We start from the raw sequence: 22,588 nt of genomic DNA, 5'->3' as shown, positions 1-22,588 counted from the left end.
GCCAGCGAACCAAAGGTGGAACGCCTCTTTCTCTCTCGCTGCGGTGCCTTAACTCCTTCTGCCGCTTGGTGTTCGTGCGTATGTTACCCTCCGGTTCACGAAGCTGCTTTTTCCTCCAAGAAGATCCTCTGCAAATACCAACTATTTCCCAAATAAATCGCTGCTGATCTGCTTGTGTGTGCCTTTCCTTCACACTTGTCACCCAGGCATAGGGTTTATGGGCTGTGACTAGGCATTTCGAGTTTCATGTATGGTGGAGATTACCAAGTTCCTTTCCCCTGCTCAACATTACCTGGGATAATGTGATAAAGAGTATAAACCTGGATTGGACCCTGTGCAGACCGACTGGCAAAATGAGCATGGACCTTAAAGGGCGCTCCTGTAGTTGTTCAACATTTTGTCTTCTTTTGCCCTGCTGCAGCATTTACAGTCCTAGCCAGACATAAGCCTTTATTCAGTGAAGCTGACACGCAGCTGCATTGACATAGGATTGAAGTTTTAGCAACAAAAGTTGCGAAGTTTAGCAATTGTTATATTACTGTGTTGGATCTCATGGACAGAGCAAAAAACTCTCAACCCAGATGTCTATGTTGCCCCCCTTCCCTGGTTACACTCAAGTATGTGGCTTGAACTAGTTATACAGTAGTATAGCATGGACGATTCATGTATTGAGAACTTCCCCATTCTTAGGGAGATTGTTATGCATGGACTTGCTCATACTCCATGTATATTATTTCTCATAAACTCTTGAAGCGCCCACAATAAGTAAGTTTGGTGAGTTTCTTTGGGAACTGGTTCTACACAGAATAAACTACTAATAATATCTAATTTCTAACAACTTACACCACACAAGGATATTTTAAATAGATGCTATCACCCCAAACCACATAGTTGTATACTTCTGAACATATGTGTGATTCTTAGAATGCCCAGTTTATAAGGTTATGATATTGCACACTATCCCTCTTGGCTGACCTTGGATGCCCAAGCACAACATACACCCATTCTTTTTGGGGCAGAATGCTGCTCCTGAGCTCCAAAGCTTCTTGCGCCACCCAGAAGGTTGTCTGAACTTCAAACATTCATTTATTCATTCATACCCCACTATTCCAGTAACACAATAGAGCTCGACTTCACCTTTGAGCTCCAAATACCTTCTCCTGCTTTGACCTAACATTGTCTGAACCCCAAAAGTCACCACTCCCTTTTCAGCTAATACCAAATTAGGCAGCAGATGAGCATTCTACTAATAGTATCAATTGAAACTTTTATTTTTAATAGATTTAGAATTCATAATTGGTTTCTGCTAGTGGAATTGGATGTGATGCATCCATTTTTGTCAATAGGTCCACAAGACAGCTGGGCTTTTTTTCCCCCTCCAAAACCTAGTTGTGTGGTTGGTATGGGCCCTTGAATCATATCCAATTTAAGGCATTCCCATAAATTACAGCCCCCCCAAAATACCCTGTGCATGACATCCCCACTAAGCTTTTCTAAGTCCAAGACTGGGACTTAATTTATGGATCCAATCCATCTCATATTTGGTCTTCCTTCACTACTTCTGCCATCAACTTTCTCTAACGTGACGGTGTTTGCTGGTGATTCTTGCCTTCTCGTGATGTGTCCAGCTTCAGTTTTGTCCTTTTTGCTCATACGGGAAAGTCTGGCTTGATTTGATCTATTACTTGTTTATCCTTCTGTTGGTCCAGTGTATTCACAAAGCTCCTCTCCAGCACCATGAACTCATCAATTTTCTTTCTGCCAGTTTTCTTTGCTGGTCAGCTTTCACACCCATACATTGTGATAGTAGTACATATGATCTTGGCCTTGGTCTCCAGTGAACTATCTCTGTGCATCATGATCTTTTCTAGTTTCTTTGTTGCTGCCCAAGTCTCAGTCTTCTTTTAATTTCTTGGCTGCAGTCTTCCTCTGAATTGATGACACAGCTGAGGTATGCTAAATCTTTCACAAAGTCAACTTCTTCATTGTTTACAGTGAAGTTCTGGACTTTTTCTGTAATAATTATTTTGGTTTTTAAGTATTCAGCTTAAGTCCTGCTTTTGCACTTTCTTTCACTTTCATCAGGAATTATTTCAAGTCATTGCTGCTTTCTGACAGTAGTATATCATCTGCATATTTAAAATTATTGATCTGTCTTCTGCTGATTTGCATGCCCTCCTCTGATCCTAATCAGCTTTTCTTAGGATATGTTCTGCATACAGATTGAACAGATAGGGAGATAAAATACACCTTGTCTGACACCTTTGTCTATGGGAAACAATTTCATTTCCCCATATTCCATCTTAACAGTAGCTTCTTGTACATGATACAGGTTACACATGAGGACAGTCAAGTGCTGAGCCACACCCCCACCCTCCATATCCTTCAGGAGCATCCACAGCTTCTCGTGATCTACACAGTAAAAGGCTTTGCTGTAGTCTATAAAGCATGGATTAAACTTTTTTCCCTGAAATTCTTTGATGCATTCCAGTAGCCAACGTATATTCAATATGATCTCTAGTACCTCTTCCTTTTTGGAATCCAGCTTGAATGTCAGTCACTTCTCATTCCATATATGTTAGTATTCTTTGTTCCATCACTGTCAGCTTGCCTAGGAAATTGATGCAGTGGCCCTGTGGTGACTGCACTCTTTTGCATCTCCTTTCTTGTGAACTGGAATGTACACTGAACATTTCCAGTCTGTGGGCCATCGTTTTGTTTTTCGTATTTGTTGGTACATTGTTGTTAAGATTTGTTTTCTGCAGCTCGGAATAATTCTGTGGCATTCTATCTATTCCAGGTGCTTTTTTCTTTGCAAGTGCTTTCAGAGCAGCTTTCACTTAGCTTTCTAATATTGTAGATTCTTCAAAGAAGTCTTTCATCCATTCATCTCTTCTGTATACTTATTCTGTATATTCTTCCTATCTTATCTTTATTTTCTCCTGGTAAGATAGTATGCTCACCTTTTTAACATTCCTAATCTAGGTTTAATTTCCCTTTGATTTCTTGGATCTTCTGGAAGAGGGCTCGTTTCTCACTTTTTGTTGCTCTCTTCCCTTCCTTTGCACTAGTTCTTTTTTTTCTGTGATAGTTGCTGAAAAGTTGTATTCAGGATTCTGTCCCTATTTCTGTTGGTTTTTGGTTTTGTTTATAACCTTTCCTTAGCAACTGTGAATGTTTCTTTTGTCATCTATCTAGGCTTTTCTTTCTTTTCTACAGGAATTGTCTTTGGCATTCTTCCCTAATGATGTCTCTGGTTTTAGTCCACAGTTCTTCTGGTTCATGGTCAATTTAATAATGTAAATTTGCTCTTTATGTGAACTTTAAATTCCTCAGGCATGTTACTGAAGTTGTATTTTGGCGCTAGGTTTCTGTTGGTGATCTTTTTCAGCTTTACTTTGATTTTTGATATTAAAAGTCCATGGTCATTCCTACAATTTGTTTTGGCAGTGAGAATACAGCTTCTCCTTCTCATGCTTCCAATTACACAGTCTATTTGATTTCTTTATTGGTTGTCTGGTGATGTATATAGTTGTCTGACAGGTTGCTTGATAGATTTGTGATAAATGGATTGTTGGCTTCACAGGATTCTACGAGTAATTCTCCTGCATTGTTTTTTTTACCTCTAGGCCAAATTGCCTGACATTTGATTTACTTTACTTTTCCTCCACAAGTTTTCTGTTTCTTCCTCTCAGCTTTGATTGTTGGAACATAAACTTGAAAAAATGGCTATGTTGACAGGTTTTCCACCAATTCTGATTGATATTATTCAGTCAGAATTGCATCACAGTCCCTTGCAGCCTGTGCTGTGTCTTTGTCCTAGTATTAGAGCTATTCCATTTCTTCTGAGTTTGTAATTTCCAGACTTAGTAAATTTGTCTGACTGAAAATGTCCCATTCCAATCCACTTTAGTTTGCTCACACCAAGGGGTATGATGTTAACTGTTTCACTTCCTGCTTTACAGTTTTCAGTTTGCCTTGGTACATAATTCTTACATTCCATGTGCCACTGGTATCAATTGTGCAGCATCAGACTTTCCTTTCACCAGCCCCCTCCCCCCCCCCGCATGTCAGCTACTAGACTTCCTTTTGACTTTGATCTAGTTGCATCATTGGTGACAGAACCATTCTTACTTGTCCTCTGCTCTTCCCTTGTAACATGTTGAGAGCCTTCCAACCTTGGGGAGGAGGGCTTTCATCATAGGGTTTTCAAAATAAGATTCAAAAATGATTTACCATTGCCACCTTCTGTGCAGTCATAAGCAAATGGTAAATTAGAAATGATTTACCATTGCCACCTTCTCTGCAGTCCTAAGCGAAGTTAGCTAATGGTTAGCTATTGGACTTCCACAGACAATGACAGTAGCTGCCCTTCAGGAATTTTTCTGGTTCAATCTTCATTAAAGATATCCATTCCCTTCTGGATCCATCTAAGTCTGGTGTCTGCACTTTGACCATTCTGCCTTAGCTGACCCTGCTAGGAGACCATCCCAGTGAGACAGCTTGGTCTCATAGTGGCATTGCTCCCAGATTTTCTGACACTCTTAAACCCCTTCATCACATTAAGGTATGCACCCTGGAGTGGGTTAGTTGTGTTATGTGTATATATTTTTCGGTAACCCTCTTTTGTCTGCTAGTTTATGACTTTTGGCACCTAGTTCCCCATTCTTGGTTTGAGTCTTCTTCATCTGTGTCATCAGCAGTGTCAGAACATTACCTATAAATATTTTTCAAGGTAACAATTATAATAAAAATTAAAACAAGTATGATTTACTTAATTAGTAGAAAGGATTGCACTTTTGCAAAATTACCACTTCTCCAAAAAGAGAAAGGCAGAAACTCCTTTCCTGCTCTCCTTCATAAGATTTTATAGGCAGGGAAATTAAGGTTATTCATGAATGGATTATGATCAATAAAGTTAAGTTAGGGTAATGTCTGAGCAGATTTTAATTACAAAATGTATACTTTCCAGATAGAACATTTAATTTAGATCTTTACCATCAGTGACATGTGTTTTCAATAACTTTTTTCTGGTAAACTAGATTTTGCTGTTCAAATTATATTTTATATGCAGTTGTTACCTTCATATAGTACATGATTATGTGCATACATGAAACACTTACGAAAAAAAACCTTAATGTATACAAGGTTTGGCTCTTCCAGATCTGAATGCAGCCTGGCAAATCAGATGAAGTTGATAAAAGTCTCATCCAGGAACAAATATAACCTCAACTTCCACAAATAGTGACGAGTCCAAGAAAACTCCAAACTCCCACTTGGTTCTTCAGAATCAATGCAAATGCATTCAATAACAGCTTCAGAGCACCATTTGGATCAGAAGCTTTCCCCACCCACACTGCCTCCATTTTATCTGGATTAAGCCTGTTTGCTTTCCCTCACCCATCTCAAAAGTGCCAACACCTGTTCAGGGTTTCCACACCTTCTCTGGGACAAGTTGGAGGGAAAAAGAGGCAGAACTGGTATTCTCTGCATATTAATAACACTTCAGTCCAAATATCCAGTTGCCTTCTTGCAGTGGCTTCATGTGGGATGCTGAATATCATATAAACCCTGAGACATCTCATGGGTCAGAACAGGAGTCACCCAGCATCATCTTCTGAGTATCATCCCTAATAATACATAACTCAGAATGATGTATTATAAACACGTATGCACTGCCTTATTTTCTAAAAAAAAGCTATCAATACCATGCATAATTTATAACAATAAAAAGAATATTAAAACCAGCAAAACATTCAAGCATTAAAAACAACTAAGTTAAAAAACTAAATTAAAAAGATATGTGCCTTCACACACTTACTAAAGGGAGAGAGTGGGGTAATTGTAGTTCTTTGGAGAGTGTGTCCACAGTTTGCAAGCGACTCAAAGGAGAAAGCCCTTTATACGTACATGAAAAATGAGCCTCTGTGTTTGAAATTTCCTCAGGAGGGCCTCTCCTACAGATCTTAATAACTGTACAGATTTATTACGGTTAAGCAATTCCTATCAATTGTGTCAGGGGCCCAGGGCTGGCCCTCCCATGAGGCAGGGGAATGTCCTGCTTCAGGCAGTGAATATCATGCAACGTGCCACCAGGCGGGCCATGGGCCCCACTGCTGCCGCTGCCCTACGTCTCTCAAAGTGAGGCACAAGGCACATGGCCACACTGGAGAGCCCTGCTAGCCACTGCCCTGCTGCTACAAACACTGCAGCAAGAAAGCAGCCATCGCGCCTCTTTGAACGGCTGCCCTGCTGCCCGCCTGATGCTTCACTCGGGGAGTAGCATGATCCAGTCAGCTATTGGCTCTTGCCTACTGCAGCAAAGGCTGCAGCAAGGGTTAGCGCAAGATGGCTTCCTGGAGTGTTGCCCCCTTCCTGCTCCATGCCTTGCTCTGGGGATTCCTTAGAATGCGTTATCTTGTAGCGAGGCTTTCTGCAGCTACACCAGCAGCTTCTCAAAGTAGCTCTCCTCAGAGTCACCCTGGCTCAGTTGCCCCACTCAGGGGGACAACCCCTGGAGATTGCCTATGCTACCATCCACCATCCCACCCACAGATCATTTGCTGCTTAAACCAGTGCAAAATATAAAATCCAGTCTGAGTCTTGGCATGTGCATTGGGACAGATATTGAGGCAGGCCCATGATTTTATAGCAGCCTATATGGTCTGTATGTAGGCTGAAGTCCCCCACGATCAGAAATTAGGAAGCCTCCATTCCACCTTCAGAATTATTTCTCTCAACTCAGTCAGGAGAACTGGGGTAAATGATGAACCAACAGAATTCCTGCAGCCTACACCCCCATGTTCAGACATTCAAAACTAGCTGACTGTTGGATAGGGAATCCTTACAGTCACTCCAGCCTCCACATCAAGCCGAGTTTCACTTTGCATCTCATAACTTGGTGCACACAGCTGGAAGAAATATGTACCTCCCTCCAGGTTTCAAGAATGCATACCAGGTTAGCATGTTCATCCTGGATTAAGTCAGAGATAATTATCACCTTCCCACTGGCCAACTTGCCATTCCTTAGTAGAACCTTAAGGCCAAGAGTTGAGAAACAATCTTAATTGAGACTGAGAGGTTAACTAGAAGTAGAGTCAGTACAGAAGTTGTCTAACCTGCCTTCGCTCAATATATCCATTTCCTACCAACATAGCACCCTCGGCCGCTTAAAACCCTCCTGCTTCCCTTGTTGGTGCAAAACCCCTATTTAGATGTCAAATATTGTCCACAGGAAAGGTTGATATGACCCAATAACTGGACGCTCTTTTGTTTAGTTTCTCCCCTCCTCTGATAAAATGGGACAGAAGCCGTGCTAGTAACAGAAACTATTGAAGTGGGTTTCTTCTTGTAAATATGCTCTTTTCTCCTATGAATCCATGGTCATTCTTTGAAAGAAAAACAATGCTTATTTAAATATCTAGCAATAAAGCAGATGTAGGAGAATGTCTTAAATCACTTTTTAATGTAAAGTAGTTTAAAAAGCCAAGTAAATCTCTAGCCCTCCACCCAAATCTTAACGCTTAATACTGGGTCCTGTCAGCGCCCACGATGGTTTCACCCACTAAATGTTGCTTCCTCCCCCATTTTCCACACATACATGGTTTACTCCTTGCCTTAGCATGCTCAGAAAGCCAACTGGTCCCTCTTTCTTGCCCCACAACCACCTTACTTTGGCCCACTGCTGGCCTTCCCCTATATCCCCAATGGTTTGGCCCCTTCAGCAACCTAAGGTAACGAAGTGCCCCTCATGTGATGATGTGCTTCAGACCCGGCCACTAGAGACTCTCCCTCTTCCTTTTATAATGAAGTTGTATATATTTAGATATATTTAATGCATTTATGACTTATAGCCTTTCTGTGTCTGCAATTCCAAAATAAATTTTGTGCCATAGACCACAAAATTCCAAAGAATTCCATTTAATTATTGATGGCAAACATGTGGATAATCAAATACATGAAAGTTAAACCTGCAAAAGTCAAGTAAGTACAAATAAGTACAAATGTCCTTATGATACCACACAACCACCTTTTTGATCATGTCAAGAATATACACTGATACAGGAGGTGCTCTTTTTACAAGTTGCCCTCCAGAAACAGAGTGAGATAACACAATGAGAACAGGGAGAACATCCTTTCCTTCCCTGCATGTTCAGCATTTCTGGATATAGAAAATCTTACAGGACTTGTTTCTCTGAAGCATTTTAAATGTGAACCTCTCTATAAACTTACTCTAGTTCCTTCTTCCACTATCAAGGCTCCTATGACAGCACTAATCTGCTCTATATGTGCAGTAATCCTTCCTCAGAGTCATACAAATACAAACTGTTTTGGATGGGGAACTATAGATAGTTCAGCAGTTAGTTCACCTGCCTGTGTGTATTCAGCTATTGCACTGCCTGCTTCAGTTATTTCTTCACCAAAGCAAAACATGTCAGTTTACTTCACCTGAAAAATAAATGGCCGGGCAGTTGCTCAAGGTGAATCCCACAGGAACCACTTACTGGTTTTATATAACATGAAAACATTCGTGTGTAACTATCCAGAGTTGTGTTATGTTGAACAAACCTAGACCATTTCCTACAGGTTGGCATGTTCATGGGAAAGTAGCCCACCTGATACCCCAGGGCTTGTCCTGGGTTTGCTGGACACACTGTAGATTGCCATGCCACCGAGGCAACCACCCCTCTGATGGATCCACGGTAACAGTGAGTGATGAGCCACTTGGCAAGAGCTGCAAAAGCTCTTACCAATCTTGCCAACCTCACCCAAGCTACCACCACAAAAAGAAAGGCCACAGCTGTCAAAAAAGGCGTTTCTTCTTAAAACCATCCAACAAATCTTTGCATTTGTTTTTTGACAGGGTAATAAATGCAAATTCATACCTGCATATTTGACATCTATCAAAAGAAGTGTCTGTGAAAGGGCACAGCCTCATGATCTAAACTTTCCTGAGTAACCGGAGATTCAAGAAAGTGAGGAAAAGGTGTTGGCAGTAGAAGCTATGGAGCAGATACTAAAAACACTGAGCATCTCACTGCGAGGAAAAGTCACCACCCCATTTTGCAAGCAAAGATCCCTCACAGGATTCCTGTCAAGTCAAGGCAAAGTAACAGAATAACCTATTTGCAGGCTCTCTTGGTCATTATCCATTGTTGTCCATACCTGTGGCAATTTGACAGCAGGCATGAGGACCCGGGAAGCCTTATCCTATCAGCCATTCAGTTATGTACTTGTTCCAGAAAACTGAGATTTTTTTTAAAATGAAAATATTTGCATACATTCTATTACATGAAAATTAATTTTGAAAAAGTGGTGGACCACTGACAGCCCTCCAATGTGATATACTTGAGCACTCTGGAGGGAATGTCTGTGGCTCTCACATCAGAGAAGATGAAAGGTGATCTCTGGAAATGAAAGGGAAAATAGGACAAAAAAGACCATGGCAAGTGTAAAAGGATTCAGAAATGGAACGAGAAGAGAGCTAACTTCAGTTACCAAGTCTCTAAGGATAAAGGGAGCCCTATTGTCAGGCAAATCATGGGAGGTTCAGTAGACAACCAATCCACCATTAGTGATTCACAGGTTTGTTTAGCATGTTGTGTGAATGTGACCTTTCCTCCTTACACTCAAGTACATCAGCCTAAAATTATTGCCCAGATAGTCTTCCATTTACTCATGTATTTTTAGTTTTAGTTCTCCCATATTCTAAAGTTTTAGACTGAGTAATAATGTAAAAGAATTGAATTTCCAGTTTTAAAACTTTTTTTAACTATTTCTTTGTTTTTGTGATATTTTTATTGTAGTTTATTGCTTTTTTATGGATTGATATAAACCCCCAGAGAAATTCAATTATGGGCCAGTATAGAAATGAAGTAATAACAGCGCCCTCTATCAGTTGAGCCCTCTCTGTAAAAACAGCCTGTATAGCCTAACTATTTCTGTAGCCAAGGAAGAAACAAAGCCAGGAGAAGCAGATGTAGAGCAACAGGTTAAGTCCACTGCTGCACCAAACCTAAGTGCAAGCCTAAGTTGAACTTTCCAGCAAAATCGGGCCTCCTCACATGACCTGACTGTTCTGGTTTATGGACCATCAAAGGGCTTCCTGAGTTCTAACTGGTCAAGATATAAAACAACAGGAATTCCTAGGAATTTTTATACATCATGCCTCAGTTTCAGTCTAACTTCATATGAGGATACTCTGAAAGACAGAATTGGGAAAGAAGGGAATTTTTGCCAATTCCCCCTTTCCTGTACTGTCCTTCCTGTAAAGCTGCCTCAGAGGATTGGTGGATCCTCTGGAACAGTGTGGGAGTTAGCAATTAGGACAAACATGCCTTCCTGCCTTCTGGCAGTGAAAGCTTTCTGTGAATCAAAGGAGGATCCAAGTCTAGGCTGTTCATAACTTGACCAGATATTCTCTGTTGACTGGTTAAAACAAAAACAAAAAAATGGATCAAGTTGAAAGTATGAAAAAAGAATTATGAAAGAAAAATTACCCATGTCATGAGTGGAACCGGCTGGAACTGGGGGTCAGACTAGATGGCCCGGGAGACCCCTTCTGATTCACTTTGTTTCTATCTTTCTTATAAAAGTATTAATGTCTTAAATACATCTTAGTAGGAAATTTAAAATGGTCTTTGTGTTTGTGAGAGGTATTAAACATAATTGAAAAATAAAAACCCTTCAAAACAGGCAAACATGTAGCCAAGACAATTATGCAGGACAAATGTTATGTTTTAAAATGCCAACTTTGATTTCTAGAAATCTAACACTATTTTTCCAGTCTTTTGAGTTGACTACTCTGAAAGTATCACAAGTTTTCCACAGATGGCTACATGTGGTACCCAGGTGGACTCCCATCCAAGTTCAGGCCAGCCCCAGATTTAAGTCATCAATGTGGTGGATACCTTATGTGATTTTAGCCTATACTCTGGGCCTTTCTGAAACCCAGGAAAGTAAGGATCAAATACCTGACCAAGTACTTGAACTACATTCCACAGTGTGGGAATAACAAGGAAAAACACCTTTTACATGTGTCTTGCAAACAGGCATCTGCAGGTAATGATGCCTCAGTAAGGGCTCTTCTGCAGATCTTGACAGCAGGGGGAGACTCCTTCTATGAAAGGACTGTCCTTTGATAGCAGGGTGTAGCTGGAATATAGGTATTAGTATAAGCCGTCCTGAGGCTATGCAATGGAATGGCATACAAATGCTCTAAATAAATAAATAAATAAATAAATAAATAAATAAATAAATAAATAAATAAATACTTAATCAACTCAAATCTTTAGTTCAGATAAATTTGTATCCTTTGACTTATGTTTGTGCCACCTTTCCACCAAGTAATACCACCATTTATCTCTATCTTATCCCTATCATAATAACTTGCCATTAGCAGTGGTAGTTTCCATTTTAAAATCCAGTGAAGTCAATGAGCTTTCACAATAGCTTTACATTGCACCATGTCGGTCTATCTCTCCTCCTCATATTGAAACAAACTGGTTAAGTGGACTCTAGCATGAAATAAATAATAAAGAGCAAGATTCCACAGCTCAGCACAGGGTGAACTACAGGACAAGAATTTGTAACTGCAGTGAAGTGGTTGTTTTTTCACTGGTCTGCCAGTTTCAAGAACTGTTTTGACAATTCTCAGTAATCATTTCTACAGAGAGCCACAATTCCACCCTAAATTACACACTGGACAGTACGAATCCCTTCCCACTCTAACTGAATATAAACTCAGAATAGACAATGTGGTATTTTCTTGGCAAATTTTGGAATCAGAAATGGAATTGCAGACAAGTCACACTAATGATCAGATTTTTTTCCCTGCCTTGTTCAGATTCAAAAATAAAGATGAGTCTGGTTTCTACAAGGAATTAAGCTATGCCCTCTTCTTGGTCTCATTGTTCTGATCACTGTGGGTGGGATCTAGGATCTGCATTCTGTAAAAGGAAAAACACTGCATGGAAAGTAGCACTGCCCGATTTGGGAGATTCCTCTCTCTGCTCCATACCACACCTTATCCCATTCAGCAGGATTTCCTGCCTCCCTGTGTAGCAAAGTCCACCTCTTTCAGAGCAGTGTACTATGACTCTGAATTCAACACTATATCTCTGCATCCGCTTTTCTCCTCAAATGAATGTGTAAGTCTATCACAGCAAAACCAGCCAAGAGTTGTGTGGCACAAATTTTCAACTATAATCCATTGTGTATTTGTATTTTCTTAGCAAGAAAGAATTTGTACAGTACATCGGATCATTGGTGAATTATCCAATAATTGGTGGTTCATGAAAACTAATGCCATACCAGCTTTGTTAGTGGCTGTCAGCAGTATCAAAGTGATCTAGGCTGCGTGAAGGTGTCTGATGAAGCACTGATGGCGGTGGTGAGGGAGGAGTAAGGCACGGGGCAGCGTGGCAGGTACTGCGTCGGAAGTTCTGCTCTTTCCTGTGATCAGGAGAGGAGGCAGGCAAGTCTTCTATGACCCCTTACAGCTGCCATCTCCAACGCCGCCAGCGTTCCTAACCAGCACGATCATTCTGCCAGTGGATGATGGGAGTTGTAGTCAAGGACATCTGAGGGAGCCCGCGCTGGGAAACGTTACCTTAAGGGTTCTTATTCAGTGACGGTGACCTAGTTGCACAAAAGGTGCAGGAAAAAGTTGGGGCTGGAGAATAAGCACAAAGTGAATGCCACACGCCCAAGGAACCCTTCTGGGACGTGAACACCAGCGGGGCCCGGTGGCTTCCTTCAAGGCTGTTTTGAGCCCGTCTAACTAGGGCCCCCCAACATATGATTGCCCAGCTCCCGCGGAGCCCGGTAGATAAAAACTTCCGGGTCCTCTCGGCGCCCGCCTCGCCCGCCTCCTCCTGGCCCTTTCCTTATGACGGGCGCGGAAGTCTCGCTGCAGCCGTCCTTCCCGCTCCTCGGGCCGGCTGCGGCCGCGAGTTCGCGGCTGCTGGTCGCGCTGTGGCGGGCGAACTGCAGCGCCTCTTCAAGGGACCCGTGCAGCCAGTAGGTAACGGGGCTCCATCGGGCTGGGGGGAGTGCGGGTTCCCCGGGCGCCCTCGCCCCGTCACGGGCATGCTCCCGCTCCGCTCCCCTGTAAAAAGAGGGTCTTCCTACGGCAGTGGGCCGACAAACATGGCCCTATCGGCGGGTTTCAGCTCAGAACTGACGCAGAATAAATTCAACGTGCTGGCGTGTCGTTTTTTGTCTGTATGTCTGTTTGTTTACATGCAACTGTCTTCCAGATCAGTAGATTTATGAATGATATGGCAAAGGCACCCAGTCATTTGCATTTTAAATAAGGAAAGCAATCGTATTTCAGTTTATTACATTTCCCGTTTATAAACTATAAACTATTCGGTTTATATACTGTTACGTTTATACTAATTGTGAAGGAAGGCAGATGTCTGCAGTCTAGTGTTACTGATGGCACAGCTTGTCAGAAGAACTAGTAGGAAAGCCATGGGAGGCCTACCCAGACACAGGCCTGGACACTGGACCTGAACCAGAGCCTTTCTGCCAAGGGACCCTGTGCCGAGATACAAGTTGCTAGTCGATGTAAGGTTGCTACCCTAGCATCAGAAGCATATACCTGTCATCTTTGGTCAGTCAGAACATAATATATTCCGGCCACAACTGCCTACCAAAAGGTTGTCTCTTTTTGGCGTTCCTGAACACCCCTCATTGCAGTGAAACATATTGAATAGAGTCAGTTGTCACGTGCCTTCTGTGCCATATGCTTGGGATGCATAGAGCTCCTTCATGTGAGGAAGGAAGATGAACTTGAAGCTCCTGGGACTTGAAATAACAGATGTCGAGGTAGTGAGAGCACCCAAGGGGGAATGATGGAGCCTGAGGTCTATGGGACTGGAATGGGCCTAGTGCACTTTTCTAGGCTCGGCTTCCCCACAGCCCCACTTCATTCAAGCTACAGGGCAGTCATTTGAATCCAGTGGCCCCATGCACCATCGCTTCAGCCCTTGGCGTTGGCTGTCTCGGCTCTCATGGCCTTTCATTGCTATTCCCTAAAAGTGTTTCCTTTCAGTGTTGTTAATATTGTTTGCTTATTTTTTGAGAGCAAACAATGAAATGAAAGCCATTCTGAAATGGCTTCAAATTCTTCCAGTGTAGAGCACAGAATTTAATAAATCATATCAAACCAAACATCAAAACTAACACTTCAAATGGTAAAACTACAAGCATCTCATTTTATTTATGTACGTATGACCCTTTCTATGTCATCTGATTTCTTCTTGCCTTATCTGTAGTACATTGATTTCAGTGGAGCCCGATCAAGTCAGCTGACATTTACAGCTTTTTTTCTCTTATGGACATTCAGATAGCATTCATTGTTTCCAATGTGTGTGTGTGTGTGCGCGCATGCGCATGCACACACACACATTATCAATCATTATGGCGTGAACTTTTACAGACAAGAGCCTGTTTTGTCAGAATAGGGTGTTGTTTTAGACTATTGTTAGCCATAGCAGGCGGGTTAATAGATAGTCGAAACCTTTTGCCTCTTTTAAAACTCTTTGCTATTTATAAGTTTAGAAATGTGCAGCCTATACCTTTACTTAGAAAGTAGACGCACTGAGTTCAGTGGTACCTACTTCCAGGTAATATTGTAGCTGCAATTTGTTGTGATCTATATAGAGTCATAAGGTCTTGTATAGCTGAGTCAATAATTCCTAGTATTTTTTTCTATCTTTGGTGACTTTTCAATATGGTCATTTTGCATGCTGTGTTAAATCCACAAATTTATTGTTCTTACATCAAATAGTGTTCAAACCTATGGTGACCCTCCAAAATGTCCTGTCCTTGACAGCCCTGCTCAGTTCTTCAAGGCTCTGGCTTCCTCTACAGAATCAATCCATCTCATAGCCTTCCTCTTCTTCTACTTTTGACTTTCTCAAGCATTATTGCCTTCATGAGACTTTCTTTCTCACAAAGGCCTCTCATGCCCAAAGTACATCAGCTTCAGTTTTAATCATATTTACTTCTAGGCAAAGTTCTGGCTTAATTTGATCTAGGACCCCCCTTTTTTGTCTTTCTGTTGGTCTAGGGTATAAATTAATATATAATGCAAGAATATTTTTCCCACACTATCATTCCATAGTTATAAATACTGTCTGATGGACTGTTAAAGATATCTTTGACCAATCATTGTCAATAAAGGTCTTAAGACTACAAAGCTTCAATTCTATCCATCCTGCCTTAGAAGTAAGACCCTTAAATTATTTACTTTTGAGTAAATTCACAAGGGGTCTGACTTTTATCAAAGTATGGTAACTTTCTTCTGCTGATTAGAGAGATTTTCAAATAATTTTCTGAAGTGGACATAAAAAATTATTAGGCTTCCTTATTATTCATTCATTTTATAAGATCTGTAACCTACTTCCTAATTGTTCTCTTGAAGCAGCTCACAGAATTTGGAACATACTCTCTAGTTTTAGTGCATTTTTGTGTATTAACATTCCTCTTTATAGGCACACATACATTCCTCTCTCTCTCTCTCTCTCTCTCTACATAATTTGGAAAAGAATTAGCTGTAGCAGCAAATTCTCTGAAAATGGAAGAAAAAAAAACCAAGAGGAGGAGTCCTAAGTCATCCAGTTCTCATATCAGTCAGGTAGTCAACAATAAGAAGAACTCGGTGCCTCCTAGCAAAAGTACAGCATTTTCAAATTCTGCTCCCCAGCCACCTTTACAGAGACCAAAGTTTAAGAGGTAAGTACTGGTATGATGATTGCTATTCACAGTTGTGGGTTCTAACATTTGCTGGCAGGGAGTAGATGATACAAGGAAATTCAGATTGCAATCCTATACTCACCTAACTGGAATTAATTTCTCTCCGAATTTGATGCTGTACTTCTCACTAGGCATGTATAGGATTGTACTACCAGTGCCAGTTTTAGGAAAGCCACAAACATTTTTTTAAAGAATCAAACCAGAAGGACATCAGATATTTATATTTACAAATCAATTGCATTTTAAGCCAAGGTACCAAAGACTATATATAAGCATATAACATAAACCTACTAAAATAATAACAGCATTGACTAATTCGATGATTGGGACATTACCTTTATTATTCATAAATCTGGAATGGACATTTTGCATGATATGTAAACAGACTTTTCTCCCTTGACCATGGAGGATGTTATAAGATGGTCCTACACATGTACAGGTAACAGGACCTAACAGCTTCAGTTGCTCCTCCAAGACTTGATCTCTTCTTCCCATCTGTCATCATCTTAGCTAAAGTCAGGAAAGGACAGTATACCTCAGATGGAGAAAATAATTGGTGACTCCCTCACTGTTATTGTCCCTCATGTGTCAGTGTCATAAACACAAGTGCCAGAACATCCCTTCCAAAGAGAATCTGGCTGTGCAGCAGTGTAACCTGCAACATGGCAAGCAGGGGATGACATTAGGGAACTCCAAGAGTCCTGATAGATGGATGCTGGAAGAGCAGAAGATAGATAAGATAACCAAAGGTATGACCATTGTTTGGGGGATAGGGACTCTTTTAGCCTTCATCATGGTCAGTGCCACTCATCTCTTCATGCAGAATTCTAAGTTAGGAAGTTAAATCCTATAGGAGAAGCCCACTGAGTTCTGAATGTCTCAAAGGCAAGAACAAACTGTAGCTAGAAGAAGGGCCAGGCTCAAACACAATGTTTCAGGTCTCACTACAAATTATTCTTTTTCTGTGGTTTAGGTTACATTTCTGACCCAGCCAGGGAAACCCATGCCCTTTACTCAAGTAGATCTGGATCTTCTCAGTAGGCACCTGATGTCAGAAGAGGAGTGCTTCTAAGAGGAAGCTTCACTTGGTTTGGACCTCAGAGCTATCAGGCTAGCTCTTCTAGCTGTTCCACATTGAATGCAGAATCAACCAGTTGTAGTTGGGAGACAGTGTGTCAATAAAGAGCCAAGTGAAGCAGAAAGGCAGGACACACACAGTGTATGTCTGCTGGGCTCAGCACTGCCTCCTGTCTATAAAAGCAGGGCATCTTGGTAGGGCAATAAGCCCGCTTGACCCCTTGCCTTAAATGAGTGACGTAAGCTATGCTCCCTGTATAAATGAAAAAGCCTCCCCTCCCAAGATTCTGCAATATTCTCAGTTAAGAAGAACAGGAATACATGAAAATTAATTCCTGATTTTTCTTTTGATAACAGAAACCAAAATCTGAATAAGCTAGTAGTACTGTCGGATTGCCATGTGATTAGCTTCAGAGGTTGATACTACAAATCACAAATAGAATAATAGTTTTGTTTATAACATGATGTATGTATTATTTGTCCTAGGATGACTTTCTTTTTAAGGTATTTGCTGATGTTAGCAGCAAGATTGCGAGCACCAAGTAGACAATTGTAATTGAACTGTCTTCTTCTCAGAGGCATAAAAGAAAAAACCAAAGCACCAGGAGCAGAAAACAAAGGAGCACAGGCAGCTCCAATCCAGCACTCATTTCTCACAGATGTATCAGATGTTCAAGAGATGGAAAAAGGACTTCTGAGTCTTCTAAATGACTTCCATTCTGGAAAACTTCAAGCATTTGGTACGTTTTTCCTGCAAACGAATGTTTGAATTTAAATAAATATTTCTTTCACATGTGCATAGTATACACTATGGCGGATATCCACTTCCCTAAAATTAGTTGTACAAGTTGGGAAATGTCTCATTAATTTCCTCTCTCAAGGCAGATTCTGCTTCCATGGCAGAGTGAGATCTGGTCTTTATTGGTAGATTTTAGTGCTAGGATGGGACACCTGGCCCTCCAGATATTGTTGAATTGCAACTTCCATCAGTCCTAGGCAGCATAGCCAGTGGTGATGGATGCTGGGAACTGCAGTCCAAGAACATCCGGAAGCTGTAACTTGCCCATGCCTGCTCTTACTTAACGTATATCTGAAATAATTTTGCTTAATCCATTATTTGTCTTTGCCAATACGAATATCTCCATTAAGAATATGACACAGTCCTTCACCATTTCTTGTCATGGTTCCTTTCAACTTCCATCCTGCCTGCTAAATAACTTTGCATACCTGGAGAAACAGCAGCTGGGAAAGTCTGAATTATAGTGGCAAAAATGGCACATGTTTAGGAAGCACCATTGTAAGCATAAAAGCCTTTGGAAGACAGTATCTGCAGCTCTGTATTTGAATGTACTTTTTAAACACAAAAGGACATGCAAGCTACCATCTGGTTGGCTGTTAGATTGCTGTCACTTCACTGCCAGTCCCTATGTCATACAGTGTGCACTGTTGTCCTTGGGGAGGGGTATATATGTCAGAACTGGAAAGTAGGTTACATGATAGATGAAATATAGCCTTCCTTGTATCTACCATTAAACATTTTTGCTGAGTTATCTGAATCTGCATGAAACAAATGCAGACTGATTGTGTGAAGAACAGTGAGGCTACAGAAAGGGAGATTAAACTTCCTTAACACTAAAAGTAAGGGTAAGAGGTAGGTTACCTCTTTTCCTTTGCCACCTGTTTTTTTCCTTTCCTCTTTCTTCCCACACAGTGGGTGCCAGGGGACAGCTGGGTTTGCCCAAGTCTGAACTGATTGTATTGAGAAAGCTGCTGAAATTTGGCTGAGGAATATAGTAAATCAGACCTCAGGCTGCATGTGAATTTAGGGCTGCAGGTTACCCACCCCTGTTCTGTATATATCATTCATGAATATTCTGGTAAAGATCTTCAACAATCATCAGGTAATAAACATCAAAGTTAGGATCAAACTATTAATAAAGTGCTAGTTTTTTCTGGACTGTAAGAAGAAAACTGCATATATTGATGTTATCTGAGTAACAGTTCTGTTTATACAGATATATTATAAAATAAGATTTATCCTTTTATGCTTATCTGATATTTAAGTTAGTACCTCTGCATTCTGATTGCTTCAGGAAATGAATGTTCCATAGAACAAATGGAGCATGTGAGAGGAATGCAGGAGAAACTGGCTCGCTTAAACCTGGATCTTTATGGAGAATTGGAAGAACTCCCTGAAGATAAGAGAAAACTAGCTAGTGACTCCAATTTGGATAGACTTCTGTCAGATGTAAGTATAAGCAGAGAACTGTTACAATACTCAGCTATATCTGCATTTAGGCAGGCATCAGGAGTGATAAATGAAAAAAATTAAATAAGAAATGGATAATTTTTGGATTTTAAGACTAATTTTCTTAAACAATCTTTTATAACTGCCTGACTGAACAGAATTCTGAAACTGCTTGGGTGTACAGTTGTCTAACCTAACTTTGGAAAACACTATTGTTCTGAACTAGAATGCATTTGTTAGCTTGACCAGAAGATTTTTGAAAAGTACATAGAAATCCTGATTTAATCTTTCACTACTGTTAGCCTGAGTTCTGTTTTGCAATAACCTTATATTGCTATTTGTTGAATGCAAGGTTCCCATGAGTGGAATCTGTTCATGGGACAGGCCTGATGAAGAATGAGGGGATATGTTTTTGATTCCTCCTCCATGTAGCCCTGAAGAGCTGCTTGGAAGGGTAGAAACCTTCCTGAACAATGTGGGAGATAGCACAAATAAAAACTGTAGGGGAAATTCATGACAAACCCATCTCCTTTTTCCTCCAACTGGGAGTCCCACTGAATCTTAGTCACTTCTTAGGAACAAAGTCCCATTAATGGAAGGACCTCTTCCATTTGTAGAAGATATACTCTGAGCCCAACTAATTGGAAATTAATTACTGAGATAATTTATCACTACTATGCTAAGTACAACTTTCTTGTCTTCCTTACATTGCAGCTAGAAGAACTGAATTCTTCTATGTATCCTTTTTGTTAAACATGGAGTTCTTACCAAACAGGTGTTAATTTCCCAAATTGAAGCCTACAAATAACATTGGAAAATATTGTGTAATTCCCATAATGAAGCTTAGGGTTTATTTTGTGGATTTGTGAATTTTCAGTATGATAACTGTGGCTGTTGAGAAGAAACAACCACAAGAAGCTTTGGGAAGAGTGGGCTATATCTAGCTGAGGGAGCTAGCTATTAAGGTGGGTCTTAACAGAGAAATCCCTAACTCTTCATTGTTTTACAGTAACAATAAAATCTTTAAATACCTCCAGCCATAAGAAAGATGTGAATTTTGAAGATAAAAATAGAAAAAAAATACATTTTTAAAAAACTGAAAAGGTTGGTTGAGAACTGTTTATTTATTTGTTTTAAATATGAAACCTCCATATCAATACAGTACAGACCCATTTTTTCAGAAATGGAAGTGGTTTGGGTTTGTTTTTTTTTAATCACTTGATAGTGTAAGGTCCTAACCATAGTTCTAATGGTTCTAATATCTTCCGTGTTTCTTCTTTATCTCTTTCTCCATCATAAAATATTTTAAAATAGTTAAATAGTTAAAGCAAATACATTAAATTGTATATGTACAAGGATTTTTTTTTTACAACAAGCTTATACAGAAGTGTCACCATTTTCAATTTTTTCACACTCCATTTTTTCTTAGTGATTTTTTACACAATGCCACCAGGATCAGGTTCAATTTTTCCAGATGTGTTGTTGTTGTTATTATTAATCATCATCATCTGTCATAATAATTTTATTTCTGTACCACTTTATACCCAATGCTTTCATAAGTTTGAAGTGGCTTCTTGTTAATTCATTCTCATCCAGGCAGATGTATATTTCCTTGTCTTAGAAGAACTTCAGCAGTATAATTTAAGGTAGCAGCAGACATCATTTTGTTGCTGCTCCTGCTAAACAATTGGGAGTCAGAAATTTTTGCTTCTGTGCTGCAAATCATCCAGAAGTCTACCAATAGGTGCAGGTTTACCTTTTGCTCATCACTTTTTTTTCCTCCCAAAGGCCATATTGGCTGTGAGCAGGGTTTCTGGGGACTTCCCTTATGTACATGAATTGTAGGGGAGGCTGATTCTGTGGGAAGAGGGGTAGGCTAAAGCCACCACCCAGTGATCCTAACAAGCTGTGCTGCTTTTGCTCTGCCATCAGCCATGTGAAAGTAGCAGTGCCAATAAGTGGTGGGGTAGGGGTGTCATTGTGCAGCCCTGCCTGAGGACCATGTTCTCTCAGCACTGTTCAGGAATTCTGTTTTGGTATTTATTCTGAAACAACTCATCAATAACTTGATGAGAAAAACTGTGGTCCAGTGTTTAGAAATTGAGAATAGGGTTCTAGAGGTCTACATACCCATTCAGCCATGAAGCTGTGTTAAATATGTAGTTTGTCACTGCTTCTTTTTAAATATTAAAGAGTAACCATGGGGCAGTAGGAAATTTAGGATTGGGACCATAGCGTAGCTATGGGCAGGGTTATGCATCTCCCACTGTGGCCCAGGATAGATCCATTCCTTTCCTCCTCCCACTTCCTGCAGCTCCTGTTTGGCACAGGCCAGTGGCAACTTCTTCTTGGAGTTAAATTTGAGCTGTAGGGGTGGAAGGAAAGATTTATACTGATGCCATAGAAGGAGAAGAGGACCAAAAACATCTTTCTTCAATCCTGAGTAGTTTAAAAAAGAATTATGCAACCCAAACTGCATGTTTCACTCTAACATTCAAAATAAGCTGGCTCTTTCTGTCAACCTCATAGGTTGTTGAGCATGATAAGATGGGAGATGGAGAACCATGTATGCTACTCCTAAGATCCATGCAGGAAGAGTAGAATTTAAATGTTACCAATAATATGGTTGTTTTCCTTGTGCTTGAGGGCCTCACTTCTCCAGCCATTATCTCAAATCCTGTTGCTTCTGAAGTACATATAATCCCAAAAAAGCATAACATTTTTATAGCTCGCCTCCATGAAATACAATTCCTTGACTTCCTGTTGCAGACAAAAACTTCACTTAGCAGATGTTCAAGATGTTCCAAATACCAGTACAAGCTAAAAATACACCTTTTGTTTTGGAAATCCAAGGTGTCTTATTTAATTTCCAGTGGACGATCTTGCTTTTGTGGCAGAGTATTCAAATGCAAGTGAAAATACTCATGCATTTATCATAGCAGATGTAAGCACAGCAACTTTGTCAGGGTACGGTATGTCCATGTCTTGCTGCTATGCTTTGTATTATTGCCTTATTCACTATGAAGTGTTGAAACAACTTGAAAGTGTGATTTTATAATATAACATGCTCAGCTTTGATTAAGCAGTAACAGAGTGTGGTATGTACTTGCTGCCTTTCTCACAATTTAGACAATCAGCACATGAGTAGGTTGTTTTATTGGCCTGTCATGGTATTAAATGAGTGTTTAATTTATTTTAGCAATAAAAATGTTTTAAAGATTACTAGTATTTCTGTGGAAACAATTCATTTGGCCTCCACTGAGTTTCTTAAGTGCGGCTTGTATCTTCACATTGGTTAGTGTACATTAGTTTGCACTGTACATTTTACTTTAATGTATACCTGGGAACCTTTGAGATACTATCAAATGGTGTCATTGCACAAGCTTCCTCACATGCTAATTCCATTGTGCAAGAATATAATGCATCCTATAAGAGGCCTGAAACAAGTCAAAATGCTCATTTCTAGATCAGGACTGGTCAGCAGATTTTACTTATGTG

The 22,588-nt window shown here is 40.4% G+C and overlaps 1 protein-coding gene across 2 annotated transcripts; it reads left to right on the top strand.

Moving 5' to 3' along the window:
- Window positions 1–12,912: 12,912 nt before the first annotated feature.
- Window positions 12,913–22,312, top strand: CCDC28A (coiled-coil domain containing 28A). 2 transcript variants are annotated; one of them, XM_044423633.1, is made up of 6 exons: window positions 12,913–13,020; window positions 15,558–15,744; window positions 17,419–17,582; window positions 18,936–19,090; window positions 19,805–19,827; window positions 21,860–22,312. In XM_044423633.1, the coding sequence occupies exons 2-6, from the start codon at window positions 15,587–15,589 to the stop codon at window positions 21,912–21,914; spliced, it is 555 nt and encodes a 184-aa protein (XP_044279568.1). In that variant the 5' UTR covers window positions 12,913–13,020; window positions 15,558–15,586; the 3' UTR covers window positions 21,915–22,312. The 2 variants fall into 2 exon arrangements, with proteins under 2 accessions (XP_044279568.1, XP_044279578.1); XM_044423643.1 differs by having other exon boundaries at window positions 12,924–13,020; window positions 15,553–15,744.
- The last annotated feature ends 276 nt before the right edge of the window (window positions 22,313–22,588 follow it).

This window comes from Varanus komodoensis, unplaced genomic scaffold (genome assembly GCF_004798865.1).
Source record: "Varanus komodoensis strain SLA01 unplaced genomic scaffold, ASM479886v1 scaffold1, whole genome shotgun sequence".
Taxonomy (NCBI): domain Eukaryota; kingdom Metazoa; phylum Chordata; class Lepidosauria; order Squamata; family Varanidae; genus Varanus; species Varanus komodoensis.
This window is presented reverse-complemented; position numbering and strand designations above follow the sequence as displayed.

Excerpts from the sequence above, each read along its gene's own strand:
- CCDC28A (XM_044423633.1), top strand. The coding sequence starts at position 15,587 with ATGGAAGAAAAAAAAACCAAGAGGAGGAGTCCTAAGTCATCCAGTTCT. Across the intron at positions 15,745-17,418 it reads CAGAGACCAAAGTTTAAGAG|AGGCATAAAAGAAAAAACCA; the intron begins GTAAGTACTGGT and ends TCTTCTTCTCAG. Across the intron at positions 19,828-21,859 it reads GAAGAACTGAATTCTTCTAT|ACAAAAACTTCACTTAGCAG; the intron begins GTATCCTTTTTG and ends TTCCTGTTGCAG.